At 52.0% G+C, this 12459-nt stretch overlaps 8 protein-coding genes across 8 annotated transcripts; 4 read left to right on the top strand and 4 right to left on the bottom strand.

Moving 5' to 3' along the window:
• Positions 1-125: 125 nt before the first annotated feature.
• Positions 126-1240, bottom strand: Clp (Cleavage and polyadenylation specificity factor subunit 4). Its single transcript, XM_001356706.4, has one exon. It carries the CDS (start codon positions 1115-1117, stop codon positions 269-271), a length of 849 nt encoding a protein of 282 aa, XP_001356742.2. The 5' UTR covers positions 1118-1240; the 3' UTR covers positions 126-268.
• Positions 1241-1319: 79 nt separating this feature from the next.
• Positions 1320-2943, top strand: PGAP2 (Post-GPI attachment to proteins 2). The gene is made up of 2 exons (XM_001356705.4): positions 1320-2237; positions 2307-2943. Exons 1-2 carry the CDS (start codon positions 1607-1609, stop codon positions 2441-2443), a joined length of 768 nt encoding a protein of 255 aa, XP_001356741.2. The 5' UTR covers positions 1320-1606; the 3' UTR covers positions 2444-2943.
• Positions 2834-3871, top strand: LOC4817247 (post-GPI attachment to proteins factor 2). The gene is made up of 2 exons (XM_001356704.4): positions 2834-3614; positions 3677-3871. The coding sequence occupies exons 1-2, from the start codon at positions 2855-2857 to the stop codon at positions 3814-3816; spliced, it is 900 nt and encodes a 299-aa protein (XP_001356740.4). The 5' UTR covers positions 2834-2854; the 3' UTR covers positions 3817-3871.
• Pex12 (peroxin 12) lies at positions 3811-4811 on the bottom strand. The gene has a single exon (XM_001356703.4). The coding sequence runs from the start codon at positions 4768-4770 to the stop codon at positions 3877-3879; it is 894 nt and encodes a 297-aa protein (XP_001356739.1). The 5' UTR covers positions 4771-4811; the 3' UTR covers positions 3811-3876.
• A 107-nt stretch (positions 4812-4918) lies between these two features.
• Saf6 (SAGA factor-like TAF6) lies at positions 4919-7587 on the top strand. The gene is made up of 6 exons (XM_001356702.4): positions 4919-5374; positions 5435-5581; positions 5642-5936; positions 5997-6680; positions 6739-6975; positions 7033-7587. Exons 1-6 carry the CDS (start codon positions 5027-5029, stop codon positions 7458-7460), a joined length of 2139 nt encoding a protein of 712 aa, XP_001356738.2. The 5' UTR covers positions 4919-5026; the 3' UTR covers positions 7461-7587.
• A 91-nt stretch (positions 7588-7678) lies between these two features.
• On the bottom strand, positions 7679-9544 carry Dbp21E2 (putative ATP-dependent RNA helicase Dbp21E2). Its single transcript, XM_001356701.4, has 3 exons — positions 8788-9544; positions 8525-8720; positions 7679-8466 (listed from the first exon to the last, which is right to left on the bottom strand). Exons 1-3 carry the CDS (start codon positions 9435-9437, stop codon positions 7729-7731), a joined length of 1584 nt encoding a protein of 527 aa, XP_001356737.3. The 5' UTR covers positions 9438-9544; the 3' UTR covers positions 7679-7728.
• Positions 9545-9627: 83 nt separating this feature from the next.
• LOC4817145 (uncharacterized) lies at positions 9628-11476 on the top strand. The gene has a single exon (XM_001356700.4). It carries the CDS (start codon positions 9726-9728, stop codon positions 11238-11240), a length of 1515 nt encoding a protein of 504 aa, XP_001356736.3. The 5' UTR covers positions 9628-9725; the 3' UTR covers positions 11241-11476.
• On the bottom strand, positions 11403-12459 carry mRpS2 (mitochondrial ribosomal protein S2). Its single transcript, XM_001356699.3, has 2 exons — positions 12342-12459; positions 11403-12284 (listed from the first exon to the last, which is right to left on the bottom strand). The coding sequence occupies exons 1-2, from the start codon at positions 12364-12366 to the stop codon at positions 11473-11475; spliced, it is 837 nt and encodes a 278-aa protein (XP_001356735.1). The 5' UTR covers positions 12367-12459; the 3' UTR covers positions 11403-11472.

Below are 12459 nucleotides of genomic sequence, written 5' to 3'. Positions count from 1 at the left end.
CTCCGAGTCAAATTTCAAATAGAGCGGAAATAGTAGTGATGGGGAATAGATATCGGTGTGAACAATCGAATAAAAGGAAAAGCAGGAAATCGAATATAGGCTGAAATTTAAAACCAAATAGAAAATTCGTTTTTCCTCTGGCTTGACGGAAGGTTTATTCTGCTCTACATACTGTATGAACTCTTACAACTTACATATACCAATAACCACGGCACTAGGCACTATTTATGACTATGTTGATTTGAGAGAAAAATTCCTAGTTTTTATTTCATTCTGATCGATGCGTTCGGGCACTGGAGAGAAACGCGAGGTGGCCCTTGGGACACTTGTTGGCATAGTGCCCCTTGTGCCCGCACTTGTAGCAGGTGATCTCCTCCAGCGGCGTTGGTATTTTCAGGAATGGTGGAGGCGGATGACTAAGAGGGCCGTCGTCGTTGCCATCGCCGCCACTGTGGTCCATGGCGTTGATGTTGTTGCGGTTCTCCAAGCTACCTGCGTATTGCTTGCACGAATTGGCCTTATGGCCGAGCTCGCCGCAGTAGTGGCATGTAGGTAGCTTCTTGTGTAGCTGATCCTTGCTGAGGTCAGCCAGGGGCGGCAGCTCGAACCGCGGGTGCATATGCTTGCAGTTGGGTCCTTCCGGGCAGAAGCCGGCCAAGTAGTTCATGCAGAGCACGCGCCGCAGATGCTGATGGCGACAGTGGGGGCCGTGGCGGCAGAAGCCTCGCTTGTACCAGGGGCAGTCTTTGACCTTGCTCTGCGGGTCGATGTGCAGGAAGGGGCACTCCTTGTTGTGGCAGGCATTGAAGCGGGAGTAGAAGTAGCATTCGGGCATCTTGGTCATGTCGTACTCGTGTAGGAACTCGCACTGGTCCCCCTTCTTGCAGAGGCCGCGCAGCCAGTGCTTGCAGACGATGGTGCGGTCGCCACGTATGTGTCGGAACGGGCACGCGCTTCCCTTGTCGCACTCTTGGCCACTTCTTGTGATGAAATTGCAGACGGCAGCGATGGACTTGTCCATGCCATAGAACGGGAGCGGAATGGCGCCCACCTGCTCGATGAGATCCCGCTCCGCCTTGAACTGCAGGCTGTTCACGTTGGCCAAAAGTATGTCCATGACGATGGTGATGCGGCACTTACTGCATAAACAAAAAGTATTTTCTTCCTTTTTTGCGCGTGTTGTTTTGTTTAGTGTCAGCTAGAGATGTGCAATGCCGGCACGATGCATCGATAGAGCTCTCCTGCCACGATACGATACGAGCCTCGATTTTAATTTTGCTGTAAATGGGGATGTTTTATCCGCTGCGATGAAACAGCTGTTCAGTCGTCATTACATAAGATCCATTTGATCAGAAATTTAAATTAGCTTGGCTCATTTTCCATTCCATTCCAGTCCATCTATTTTATCCATATCATATCGCAAATCTGTGGCTCATCTCTAGTGTCGGTCGATAGCTATCTAGTCTTATCGATCAATTTGTTTACCATTTTCTTGCAATGTTTACAACGTAGGCATTTGCTTAATAACAGTACATTTAGAGCTGATTGGGTGCGAAAAAAGTATGTGAACCGCGCCCCGCCATCATCTGACCACCGCCTCCCCGCCATGTTGCCCACGTACGAGCGCCTGAACGACCCCAAGAACGTTTTCTTCCGAATGCCCTTTGCTAGATTGGCTCTTGCTGCCCTGAGCCTTCCCCTTGGTGGATTCTTCTTCTGTGTGGTATGGTCGCTGCTCTTCGACTTTGTACGCTCCACCTACACGCACTGTGACGTGGTCAACTACCTGCCGTCGGTGTCGGCTGCCATAGGAAACTATGAGCCACAGAAGACGATATGGAGGTTGGCCATCTTCCTGCACCTGCCCCTGCGGCTGGCGGTGGCCAAAATTTATTTGGAGTACTACAAGGAGCACATCAGGCGGAGCCGACGACTGCTGGGCATCCTGGCCTGCTTCCTCAATGTAGTGGAGGATCTTGCCCTGTTCTGCCTGTCCTTTTGGACATCCGCAGACAGCTATGAAACACACCGCAACGCGTTCGTGGTGTTCATTGCGTGCAGCGAGTGCTACATGCTGATGTCATACCTCCTCAACAGGAATGCGCGCAAGGTGGTGCTGTTGCCGCACGAAGAGAAGTCACTGCGCTACAAGCGCAACCTCTTTCTTGTCAATGTGCTTGCCTTCGGGCTCGCCGGATACTGCTTTGTCCGGCACAACGCCCGCTGCGAAGCGGGGGGTGAGTGCGGCTCTCCTGCGGAAATCAATTGAATAATGTTACTAATGCCCATGCCATTTCCAATTGCAGTCTACACCTTCTTCGCACTCTTCGAGTACATTGTTGTGCTTACCAACATGGGATTCCATATGACCTCCTACTGGGACTTTTATGCGCTCAACGTTGTCTGCGACGCCAAGCACGGCCTCTACCTAACCCAATTCTAGATAGCCATAGCGATAGCGATATCATAACCCTCCCTTAAAGCACATTCACGTCCGACCAGCCACTCTCGAGTATTCTGTACATACGCGGTATTAGCTTAAGCTCAAAGTTTACTTAATTTTACCAAAGGAAACTAGTTTCGGATTCCGATTCCCTAAACGGCCTAGTTTTCCCTAAGATCAGTCATAAGATCATTGCATTATTATTTATACAAAATATTTTGGTATTTAGATGGCTTTAAGGTTGGCTCGACCAGCATCGGATGGTTCTATTAGACACATAAGCATACGTATGTCTGCAACGGATTTAAGGCTCCACCACCACCGGGTGGGGTGGTTCTATACTTTATATTTAAGAATATCCTCGCCTCCTCGGTTTTGTTTTGTTTAAAATTTAGCTCAATTCCATGTCGTATGTATGTATATGTCAAACTTTTTCAATTGGATTTCTATCGATTGTGTGTTGAAACCGAAAATTTACAAATAACACAGTTTGCTTCGCATTTTGCATTTGATAGTTTTATTTACGACAACGCCATGCCCCAGACTCTAGAACTGCCTACTTCCGTGAAAGATGTGCAGAACAAGAGCCGCGTCCGCATTCGTATGGGCCCTTTGCTCGCTGCTGCCCACGCGTTTTCAGCGATCTCCATAATGTTCTACCTCTTAATGGCTATCCTGACAGACTATGAGGTGACCACGCACACCAAGTGCACAAGACTGAACGTGTTTCCATCCTTGTCGGCAGTGGCCAAATCCCAGTACATCGGCTGGCGGGTAACCTGCGTCACGACCCTGCCCTTTGGTCTACTCACCTGCTGGCTCTACTTTCGCTACTATCGACGAACTCTTCCGCGCCAGGTGCGCTCCTTTGGCTACCTAGTGGCTCTGTTCATCTTCCTGATGGTAATAACCATCTTGCTGTGGGGCATCTATCCGAACATCGATGGCGATTCGACGCTTCACAGGGCGATAGCCATCTCCCTCTTCGTTTGTGGGGCCATCTTAATGGCCGGATCTTTTCTTTGCCACAAGTACTATATCTGCGACGGCAAAGAGTCCCCGGAACAGCTGGGCGATTGGCTGAAGCGCAAGCTGTTCGTCACCTACTTCGCCTCTGTTCCAGTCACGTGGCTCTGCTACTTTCTTCACGAGGAGTTCTGCTTTCCCTTTGGTGAGTGTGGCCGAGGGCAGACGTCGTGGTGAGTCAACTACTAATCCGTTGAATCTTTGCAGCCTATTCTGTGTTTGGCATCTCCGAGTTTGTCAACATTTGCACCGTTTACCTATTCATGTCCTTCTCCAACTACTTTGACTTCTACAACGTCCACATCTGCCACGACCAGCGTCTGGGCTTCTTCCTCAGCGAATTCTGATTCAGATGTATTTAACAAATATTCTCTATAACAAAATAAACACTCAGACTTATGGATACGCTACGTTTCGTAAATGCGCACGAGGTCGTCCAGACTGATGGGATAGCTCGTCACCGGACATGTGCCGTGCTCCTTCATGTGGCTGATGATGCACTTCCAGCAGAAAACATAGCCGGAAACGGAGCACGCTGTTGGTGTTTGCAGGGGAAGCAGGCAGATGGGGCACTTGCCTATCTGCGGCAGCGTCTGCTTCACCTCCTCGGGAAGATCTCGCTTTTGCATGGCCTCGGGGTTCTGCAACGTGCCGCCGACCTTACGGCGTTGATCGTTGGAGTACCACCACTGGATGAACTGCAGGAAGAAGGCCAGCACCTCCAGCATTTTCAGGAATATGTAAGTCCACTTGTCCTCCTGAGGCGGCTCACTCGGGTATCGCAGCGTGAGGCGCATGGCACGGAACAGCGGCGAATGGCTGGATGCCTGTTTGATGAGGTATGCGAATGTGTGAACCGCCTTTGAAGCGTTGTAGGCATGAAACAGATTGATTAGGTAGGACTCCCATGCGTAGGTGTCTTCGTGCTGGGCGCTGCGGGACCGCAGCTTGCGCTCTATGTACGGCAGGAAGGTCAGCAATGTGGCGGAGGTGAACTGTTGGGGTCGAGTCAAGAGCTCTCCCGTCCCAGTGGCTGTGCGCTGCAGTCCGTAGAAGCTCTCGCCGAAGGAGGAGGCGCGGTTCCGCAGGTAGAGGTACTGCAGGATCCAGGTTAGCAGCGGCGACAGCTCCTCCCGCACTCGCAGGTTGCCCCAGAGTTTAAAGTCCAGCCGCAGGCCAAAGTAGTCGAAGATTTTACTCAGCGCCGGGTATATCAGGTTGTCCAGCGTCTCCGCCGCTGATATTTCAAAGATCGACGGCACATTCTGCAGATTCTGGCGCACGTTAGCGGCTTCTGCCATGGCTATTGGATGTCACCAGATTGTCTTGTTAATGGATAATAAGTGGAGTAATAAATAAATCAAATCAACAGTTTGTTAGTGTTGCAAAGCGGGGAATATGTATAAAAGAATATGAATTCTTCAGTATATTTAGGGTATATTTTGAAAATAAGACGGTATATTTCGCACACACTGCATCTCCAGCGAATTGTTTATTTTTCCGCCGATCAAATGGTTAATATTTAAACTGATCCGTAGAGCTGATCCCGAGGACACAATGAAAACCCCTGGTGCCGCCAACCCAGACCCAGAGCTGAACAAGTCATCGCACAGCAAGGTCAGCAAGAAGTCCACAAAGTCCCGCTCCAAGTCCACAAAGTTGGAGGTGGGAGGAAGCAAAATCTCGGCTTCTGGCCCGGGATCGGCTGTGGGCGTGGGCGTAGGAGTGGGGGTGGGCAGTCTGCCCGCCACGCCCACCCATGTACATTTGGTAACGACACCCACAACACCGACTTCTAGCCATGCCAACTACAACATGTTCGATGCCTCCTTTGCGGTGGCCGGCGGAGGACACGGAGTGTCAGGTGTCTCTGCAGCTGAGGCCTCGGGCAACACCAGTCGAATGGTTTGTTATTGTTACACCTAGAGTTTCCCTTGTCGAAGCTCACTTCTCTACTGTTTCCAGAGTCATCACAAAAGCTACGCAGGCTTCGACCCTCGCAGCATAAAGATCTTCTGGGAACAGCACGACCAAACGGACGTAGAGTTGTCCCAGGACGTGTGCGCCCGGCTTGCCGAGGATGCATCCTACAAAGTCTGGGAACTAATCAATGTATGTAAATTCCATTCCAGCCAAACGGTGTCTCATTAATAATCATTCTCCATATTGCAGAACGTGAAGATATACTCGCGCCACTCGGGCGGAGTGGTGACCTACGATCTAGTCAATGAGGTGCTCAAAGATGCCGATGTACCCCCCATGCTGGGCGCCATGGACAGCGACTGGGATCGCATTGACTACGACGGAAGCTACTACTATCACTCGGATAAGATTTTCGAGCTGCGGGACGAGTTCCAGAAGGAGATTAGCCTCAGCCTGCCAGACGACGCAGACTTTCACAGTTTGTGCCCCGTGGAGGACAAGCATACGGAGCATCTGAAGCAGTCTGTCCAGAGTCTGGTTACAGGTTGGATCTGCTGCACCACAATTTTCGTTAAAATAACTTTAATCTTGAAATCCTCTCTAGCTGCTCTATTTGCCGACAAGAAGACCCAGTCCTCGGCGCTAGCCTTCGCCGTTCAGACGCCATTAATGGGTTCCATCTACCGTGTCATAGTCAGCAAGATGCTTCAGCTGCTGGCTTTCAAGCAGCAAGAGCAACTGAGCCGACGTTGCTGGCGGCTGCTCCGCGCCTGTAACTACAATCCGCAGGCAAACCAAAACGCCTGTCGCCAGGAGTACTTCCACCTGGCCGAAGTGCTCGTCAGTCAGCTGATGGCGCCCTACGAAACTATAAAGGCGCCTCCGGAGGCCAGCGACAACACAGTCCAAATGGAGCTTGAGGAGCCGCTCAAAATAAAGCCAGAACAATTCCCCGACCCAGGAATGGATGTGTGCAAGCAGGAACCTCAGGAGCAGCAGCAGCAACAGCCACAGGAACAAGCTGCGTTTCCCAGCGATGCTGCGCAGCAGCAGCAGCAGACCATATATAAGATCAAACACGACGACGACACTAATGACGCTAAGCCAGAGCCCCAGCATCTGTCCAGCTACTTCGCCAGTCCCGTTGGAAACGGGCTCGTGGACGAAGTTTGCGAAACGATTGGCCAGCTAGCCTCCCAGAGCGGCTACCTCCATGCCGAGTGCCTCTTCCTGATCAAGCGGCGGCTGGTCAGATTCTTCGCGGGTCGCGACGTGTGCAGCGAGAGGGGTGCGTTGTCCTTGTGCCCGGATACGTCTCTAAATATAATATTTCGGGTCTCCTTTAGATTTCCAGTACATCAGCCGAGCAGTGCGTGGACTCATCGCCCTGGGGGCGTACGCGTTCCGTGAGTTTATTCCTTACATCTACAAATTGAATGCAGATGTGATACCGGATAGCCTGTGGCAGGACCTGGCGCCGGCTGCTGTCTTTCTCGAGGGTAGCGACGATATATACCTGTACGAGTGGCTGGAGCACGGCTGTGGAGCTTCCAAGCTGCAGCCGTTTATGGTTCACTATGCTCGTAAGCAGAACACGCATACCATACCTCATCCGCCATACTAAATCTCGTGTATTATAGGTGCGTATGAGGAGCTCGTGACCCGACGCTATGTGCGGGCCAAGACACCAGTCTACCGAATCGAGGCGACACCCGGTGTACGTCGGCTGGAGTGGAGCACCTTGGCAGCGGCCATGTGTCACGGCGACGATCCGAGCAAGGCGCTCAAGCCGAAGCCTACACTAAGGGAAGCCTTTCCAGAACTACAAGTGCCGAATCTTCGGCACAACTGCTCCGGCAGCATCCGCTTCAAGTTCGCGGGATGCCGTCCCATGCTGCTCAATGCCAAGGCATTGCCGCGACCACAGGCAATGGATTCGCCATCAACCATCAACGGGGGCAGTGGCAGCAACTCTGACATACTCATCGCCAGACGCAAGCTCTTCAAGCCGCTGACAAATGTGAGACGAGAGGTGCCCACCAGTGGGTATCACTACCTTAGGATCTGAATCGGATTCAGGAACACCACGAATCGATCTGTATCTCAGGGTCCTGTATTTTGTGGGGATCTCAATCGCAAACCCTCTAATATTAAGTCAAAAGTCACGAAATAAATACGTATTTATTATCAAGTTATTTCCTGCCTGGACTGCAGTTCCTGATGATAAATGTACTTCAGATGAATACTGTTCGGAGGCCGAATCACCTGGTAATATAATCGAGAAGATTGGCGTTTAAAAACACATTTTATTCTCAACAAAACAGATAAAACTATAACTAAAAGGGCTCTTCTTGGGCCTGGGGTGGCAGCGACATGCCCGCCGCCTTCATATCGGCCATTAATCGTTTCTTGATGATATTCGCAATGTTGGCATTGACATCCGGCAGCAGTCCACCGGTGCGGGCCGCATGCTCTATTCTCTGGACAACATCGATCTCGCGGCGGGAAGAGATGAAGTTGGAGACCAGCGACTTGTCCGTGTTTCCCACTCGCCCGATGCGGCCACAGCGATGGATGTAGTCGGAGACGTGCAGGGGAAAGTCAAAGTTCACGACATGACGCGCCCTCGTGGTGTCCAGACCACGACTGCCCACGTCTGTGGTGGAGAGCACGTCGCAGTGGCCGCTTTGAAACTGCTCGAAGCGGCCCAGGCGGATCTTCATGAGCATGTCGCCGTTCAGATTGAGGCAGTTTACGCCGCTGTTATTCAGGAAGATGGACACATAGTCGCTGGTGGCCGATTTGTTGCTAAACACGATGATGGGGCGACGTTTGGCCAGATCCTGCTTTACTAGGGTCAGCAGATGGCCCGGCCGATCCGCCTTTGGCATGCGCAGGAATTTCTGCGTGACATGCGGCATCAGGTGGTGCAGATGCGGACTCACCACCTCCTGAATGGTGTCCACGTCGATGACGCGCTCCAGAATCTCGCGAATGTTTGTTGGCATTGTGGCCGAGGCGAGGACAAGCTGAGTGCCCAATGTCCGGGCATCCTGCCGTTGGACCATGTGGAACTGTAGTGGAAATAAGATATGATTTACAACCTGCGTAAAAGGATTAGCGCCAACATACGGGGAATCTCCTGAGGAAGTACGTTAGTTTGTCCGTGAAGCTGTCGTCCAGCAGAGTGTCTGCCTCGTCCAGCACCACATGGCGCACCTGCTCCATACGGTAGATGCCCGTTGTCACCAGCTTGCTGAGAGCACCCAGCGTCGCCACCAAAACATCAACCTCTTGGAATTCCGGGTTCATCATCAGTTGCTTGGTGCTACCGGAAGAGGTGAAAAACATTACATTACATACTAATTAGGTAATTAGTAATACACACGACGCACCTGCCGCCCAGCAGAGCCTTCACCTTGAGATCTGTGCCCTTGCAGAGGTTCTCGGCCACCTGGGCAATCTGCGTGGCCAGCTCGCGGCCCGGCGTCAGTATCAAGGCTCGCGGCGTGTTGAAGCTTCGCTCTGTGATCTCCCGCTTCAGCAGTCTGTCCAGGATGGGCAGCATGTATGTCAGTGTTTTGCCGCACCCCGTTTCGGCAGCAATCAGGGCATGTGAGTTGCCGTGGACAATTGGCAAGCCCTTGACCTGTATTCCCGTAAGCATCTTGATGCCGAGTTCATTCTGCAGGTTTTCTAGTAGCTTCGGGTGGAGCGCCAGTTGGCCACTGTCTAGGATGCCCGTCGTGCTCTGCATCTCCTGCTGCAGCTGCTCCCCACTGACGCTGGCGTTCAGGGTGAAGTGGTCGCCCTTCGACTTGTTGTGCAGCCATCCCTTGGACGCCAGGGCCAATGTCCCGAACTTCGCATCCGCCCGCTCGTGTTGCATCAGATTGAACTGCGTCCGACCACATGTGATTAGCGGCTTTGATTTATCCCGCGCCTTCTCTACCCTCGGCTTTGTTTTCAATGCTGCCGTGGCAGTGGCTGCCGTCGCCAGATGCCTGGAGGTCTGCACCCGCAGCACCAGAGAAAGATTCAGCATGGTTGTGTCCGTAAATTATCCAATGTTTTTATTTAGCCGGTGCGGGCGCGGGGGTAGAACAGCTGTTAACAAAATATGCTTTCGCAACACTATTGCAGGTTACCAGTGCTGTTATTGATTAAAAAATTATACTGCTTGTAGAACTTGAATTCGGCAGTATATTAACGGTATATTTTGGAAACGAAACAGTATATTTTGGTATATTTCTGAGGGTCACACGGTACTACTAAATATTTAGAGAAAATTTTTTTTGTTCATTTTCAGAGAAAGAAAATTTGAACTCCAAAAATGTCGAAAAACGACGTTGCGGAGGAAGATTCTGGACAGAAGAGATCGAAAAACAACGAGAATGATGATGCTGCTGATTTTGATGCATCAAAATCGTTGACAATGTCATTCTTGGACTGGAAAAAATGCAAGGAAGCCCTCAGGCCAGATGCAACACAGCGAAACAACAGCAGCGGACGTAAACAATGGTCCCAGAACGACAACAGAAACTTCAACAGTGGAAATGTGAACCAATGGAGCAACCACCAGGACAGAAACAATATTCCACCGCTCAGTCGACCGCCACCGCTGCCCTTGCAGTTGATGTCAATGGGTCTGGGGTTTGGAAGTAATTACGGATCGGGTCCTTGCAACGGCCCCCCACCACCTAATATGCCCAACTGCAATATGGGAAACATGGTAATGGGAATGGGTGGGCCAGGTGGACCAGGCCCTGGGCCTGGAGCGCGCCGAAATAATGGCAACATTCAAGGGCCACTGCAACCACCGCCTTTTTGGGATGACATGATGTCGCCCAATCATCGACCGCCCATTCAGCCGCCAATGCCCAAGTGCCCTAGTCTCTGGAACCTTGTGCCCAAGGATAAGGGCCAGCGGCAGAACCGCACCAACCAGACACCCAACAAGAAGTACAAGCTAAACAGCAACAGCAAAAACGTGGCCAAGGATACGTACCTGATGCCTCCGCCACCCCCGCCGCCGCCGCCTCCGCCATCCGATGGTGACACTAACAGCAACGCCAACGTCAACAAGGACGCTTCCACATCGAACGGCGGACAGCCAACGAAAAAGAAGCGAAGCGGTGCCTTTATTCAAATCAACGGACAGTGGATACAAAAACCGGAGGCACCTCTGCCCCTCGAAGATTCGCCGCCCGGCACGAAAGAGGATCGTCAGCGTCAGTGGAAAGAGTATCGCCAGGCGATGAAGCCGTTCAAGAATCGCGAATTCCACAACTGGAAGAGAACTGTACAGCGACTGGGAAAGCTGCCGCGCGAGGAACTCGACGAACAGCAATTGGAGCGGCTGCAAAAGGCCGAGGAGTACATTGGCGCCCACAAGGCAATGCTGACCATCAAGCATGCCGAGCGCTGGGTGCAGCAGGACAATCAGAAAAGCACTGATTCCGACAAGACCCAGGTCTATGTGCGTCGTCAGGGCACGCCGAGTTTTTGGGACAAATCGAAGCAGAGGCAAGGCCAGGCCAGCAATGGATTCCAGCCAGGGCAGCAGCTGGACAGTGAGCCCAAGAAGCCATTCGTAGCCACTGGCCGGGCGATCAAGGGCGGCTTTCCGATGGATTCCCAGTCGCAGGTGCAGTCCCAGCCGCAGACAATGCCCATGGGACAATATAATTCACAACATCAGCAGCGGGAAAACAACTACAACAGCGGCAGCGCCATTAGCAGCAGTAATTCGTTTGGAATGGTATCCAACACGAGCAGGCCGAACTCCTCATATTACAGCAACTACAGCAATAGCTTCGTGAAGGGCGACATGGTGCTGCCCCCCTAGAACAGTTGCCAGCCAGTGAGCTGGAGCGAGGGCTTTACCTAGTTAACCAATTGGCACCGCACCGCACCACCACAGATTGCGACGGCAACTTCGATACGAACACGGCACCGGATAAGACCCGAGAGGATAACCCCAGGAGAGTACACAAGGTCGGTGGGTAGATACACGGGTCACTGCCCCGACAGCAGCAGTATTTGTATTCAGATAAATGTAACAAAATCTCATCCTAAAACTAATTGCTCTTGGTTGTGGTATTTTTATTGCGACTGCGCCTCGGCTGGGTTTCGTCCAAGGGAGGAAGGCCCAGGAGCTCGCGACGCTTGCGTTTGCCCCTCAGGATGGCCTCCTTGAAGAGATTGCAGTAGAGCTCCACGGCGGCTGGGGAATCGTCGTTGCCGGGCACCGGATAGGTGATCAGATTTGGATTGCAATTGCTGTCCACAATGCCGACTGTGGGTATGGCCATCTTGGCCGCATCCCTCACTGCCGTGTGCTGGGACATCACATTGTTTTGGGTATTCAGGAAAATGCAGAGATCTGGCAGACGGGTAACCGCATCAAACTGCACATTGGCGTTGGTGAAGATGCCGCCGCGCCAGAAGCGCGTGTGCGAGAACTCGCCGGCCTCCAAGGCCTTTTGCTCGACCAGGTGGGCATTGAGGGCGTTGCGATTGAAGAACAATATGATTCCATCACGGAAGGCTATGTGAGCCACAAAGTTAAGGGCATCCCGCAAATGCACGGCTGTCTTGTCTAAATCGAAGATCAAATGACCCAGGCGGTTGCCATACAGGTACGGACGCATGCGGTCGTCCAGGGATCCCTCTTTGTGGCCATAGTGCACGCGTGCATTGAACAGGTCTCGCACGGTGAACAGGTTGTGCACCTGGAAGTAGTCCGGATGCTTCAGAATCCGCTGCTCTATCACGGCAATGTCTTCGGGCTCGGCATCTGCGGATACTGTGGTGGTAATTGCTGGCGCTGCCTCTGCCTGTGTGCTCTGAAGCCGTCGCGGAAGGCCGCATAGCTGACTAAAGCGGGGCACTACGGACCAGAATCATTTAAAAGTAATTTTCCCCAAAGTTTTCATTAACTACTTACAGTTGCAAAGTGTTTTTCTCAACATTTTAACACGGCTCGTGTTTTCATAACCAATCTTCTTCTTGCCCTTTTGCGAGTCCCACAGAACAGCTGTTGTCTAGTGTTGTGTATTCCACAA

The sequence above is a fragment of the Drosophila pseudoobscura genome, chromosome 4 (genome assembly GCF_009870125.1).
Source record: "Drosophila pseudoobscura strain MV-25-SWS-2005 chromosome 4, UCI_Dpse_MV25, whole genome shotgun sequence".
Lineage (NCBI taxonomy): Eukaryota > Metazoa > Arthropoda > Insecta > Diptera > Drosophilidae > Drosophila > Drosophila pseudoobscura.
Note: the sequence above shows the minus strand (reverse complement) of the source record. Positions and strands in the feature narration are given on the sequence as shown.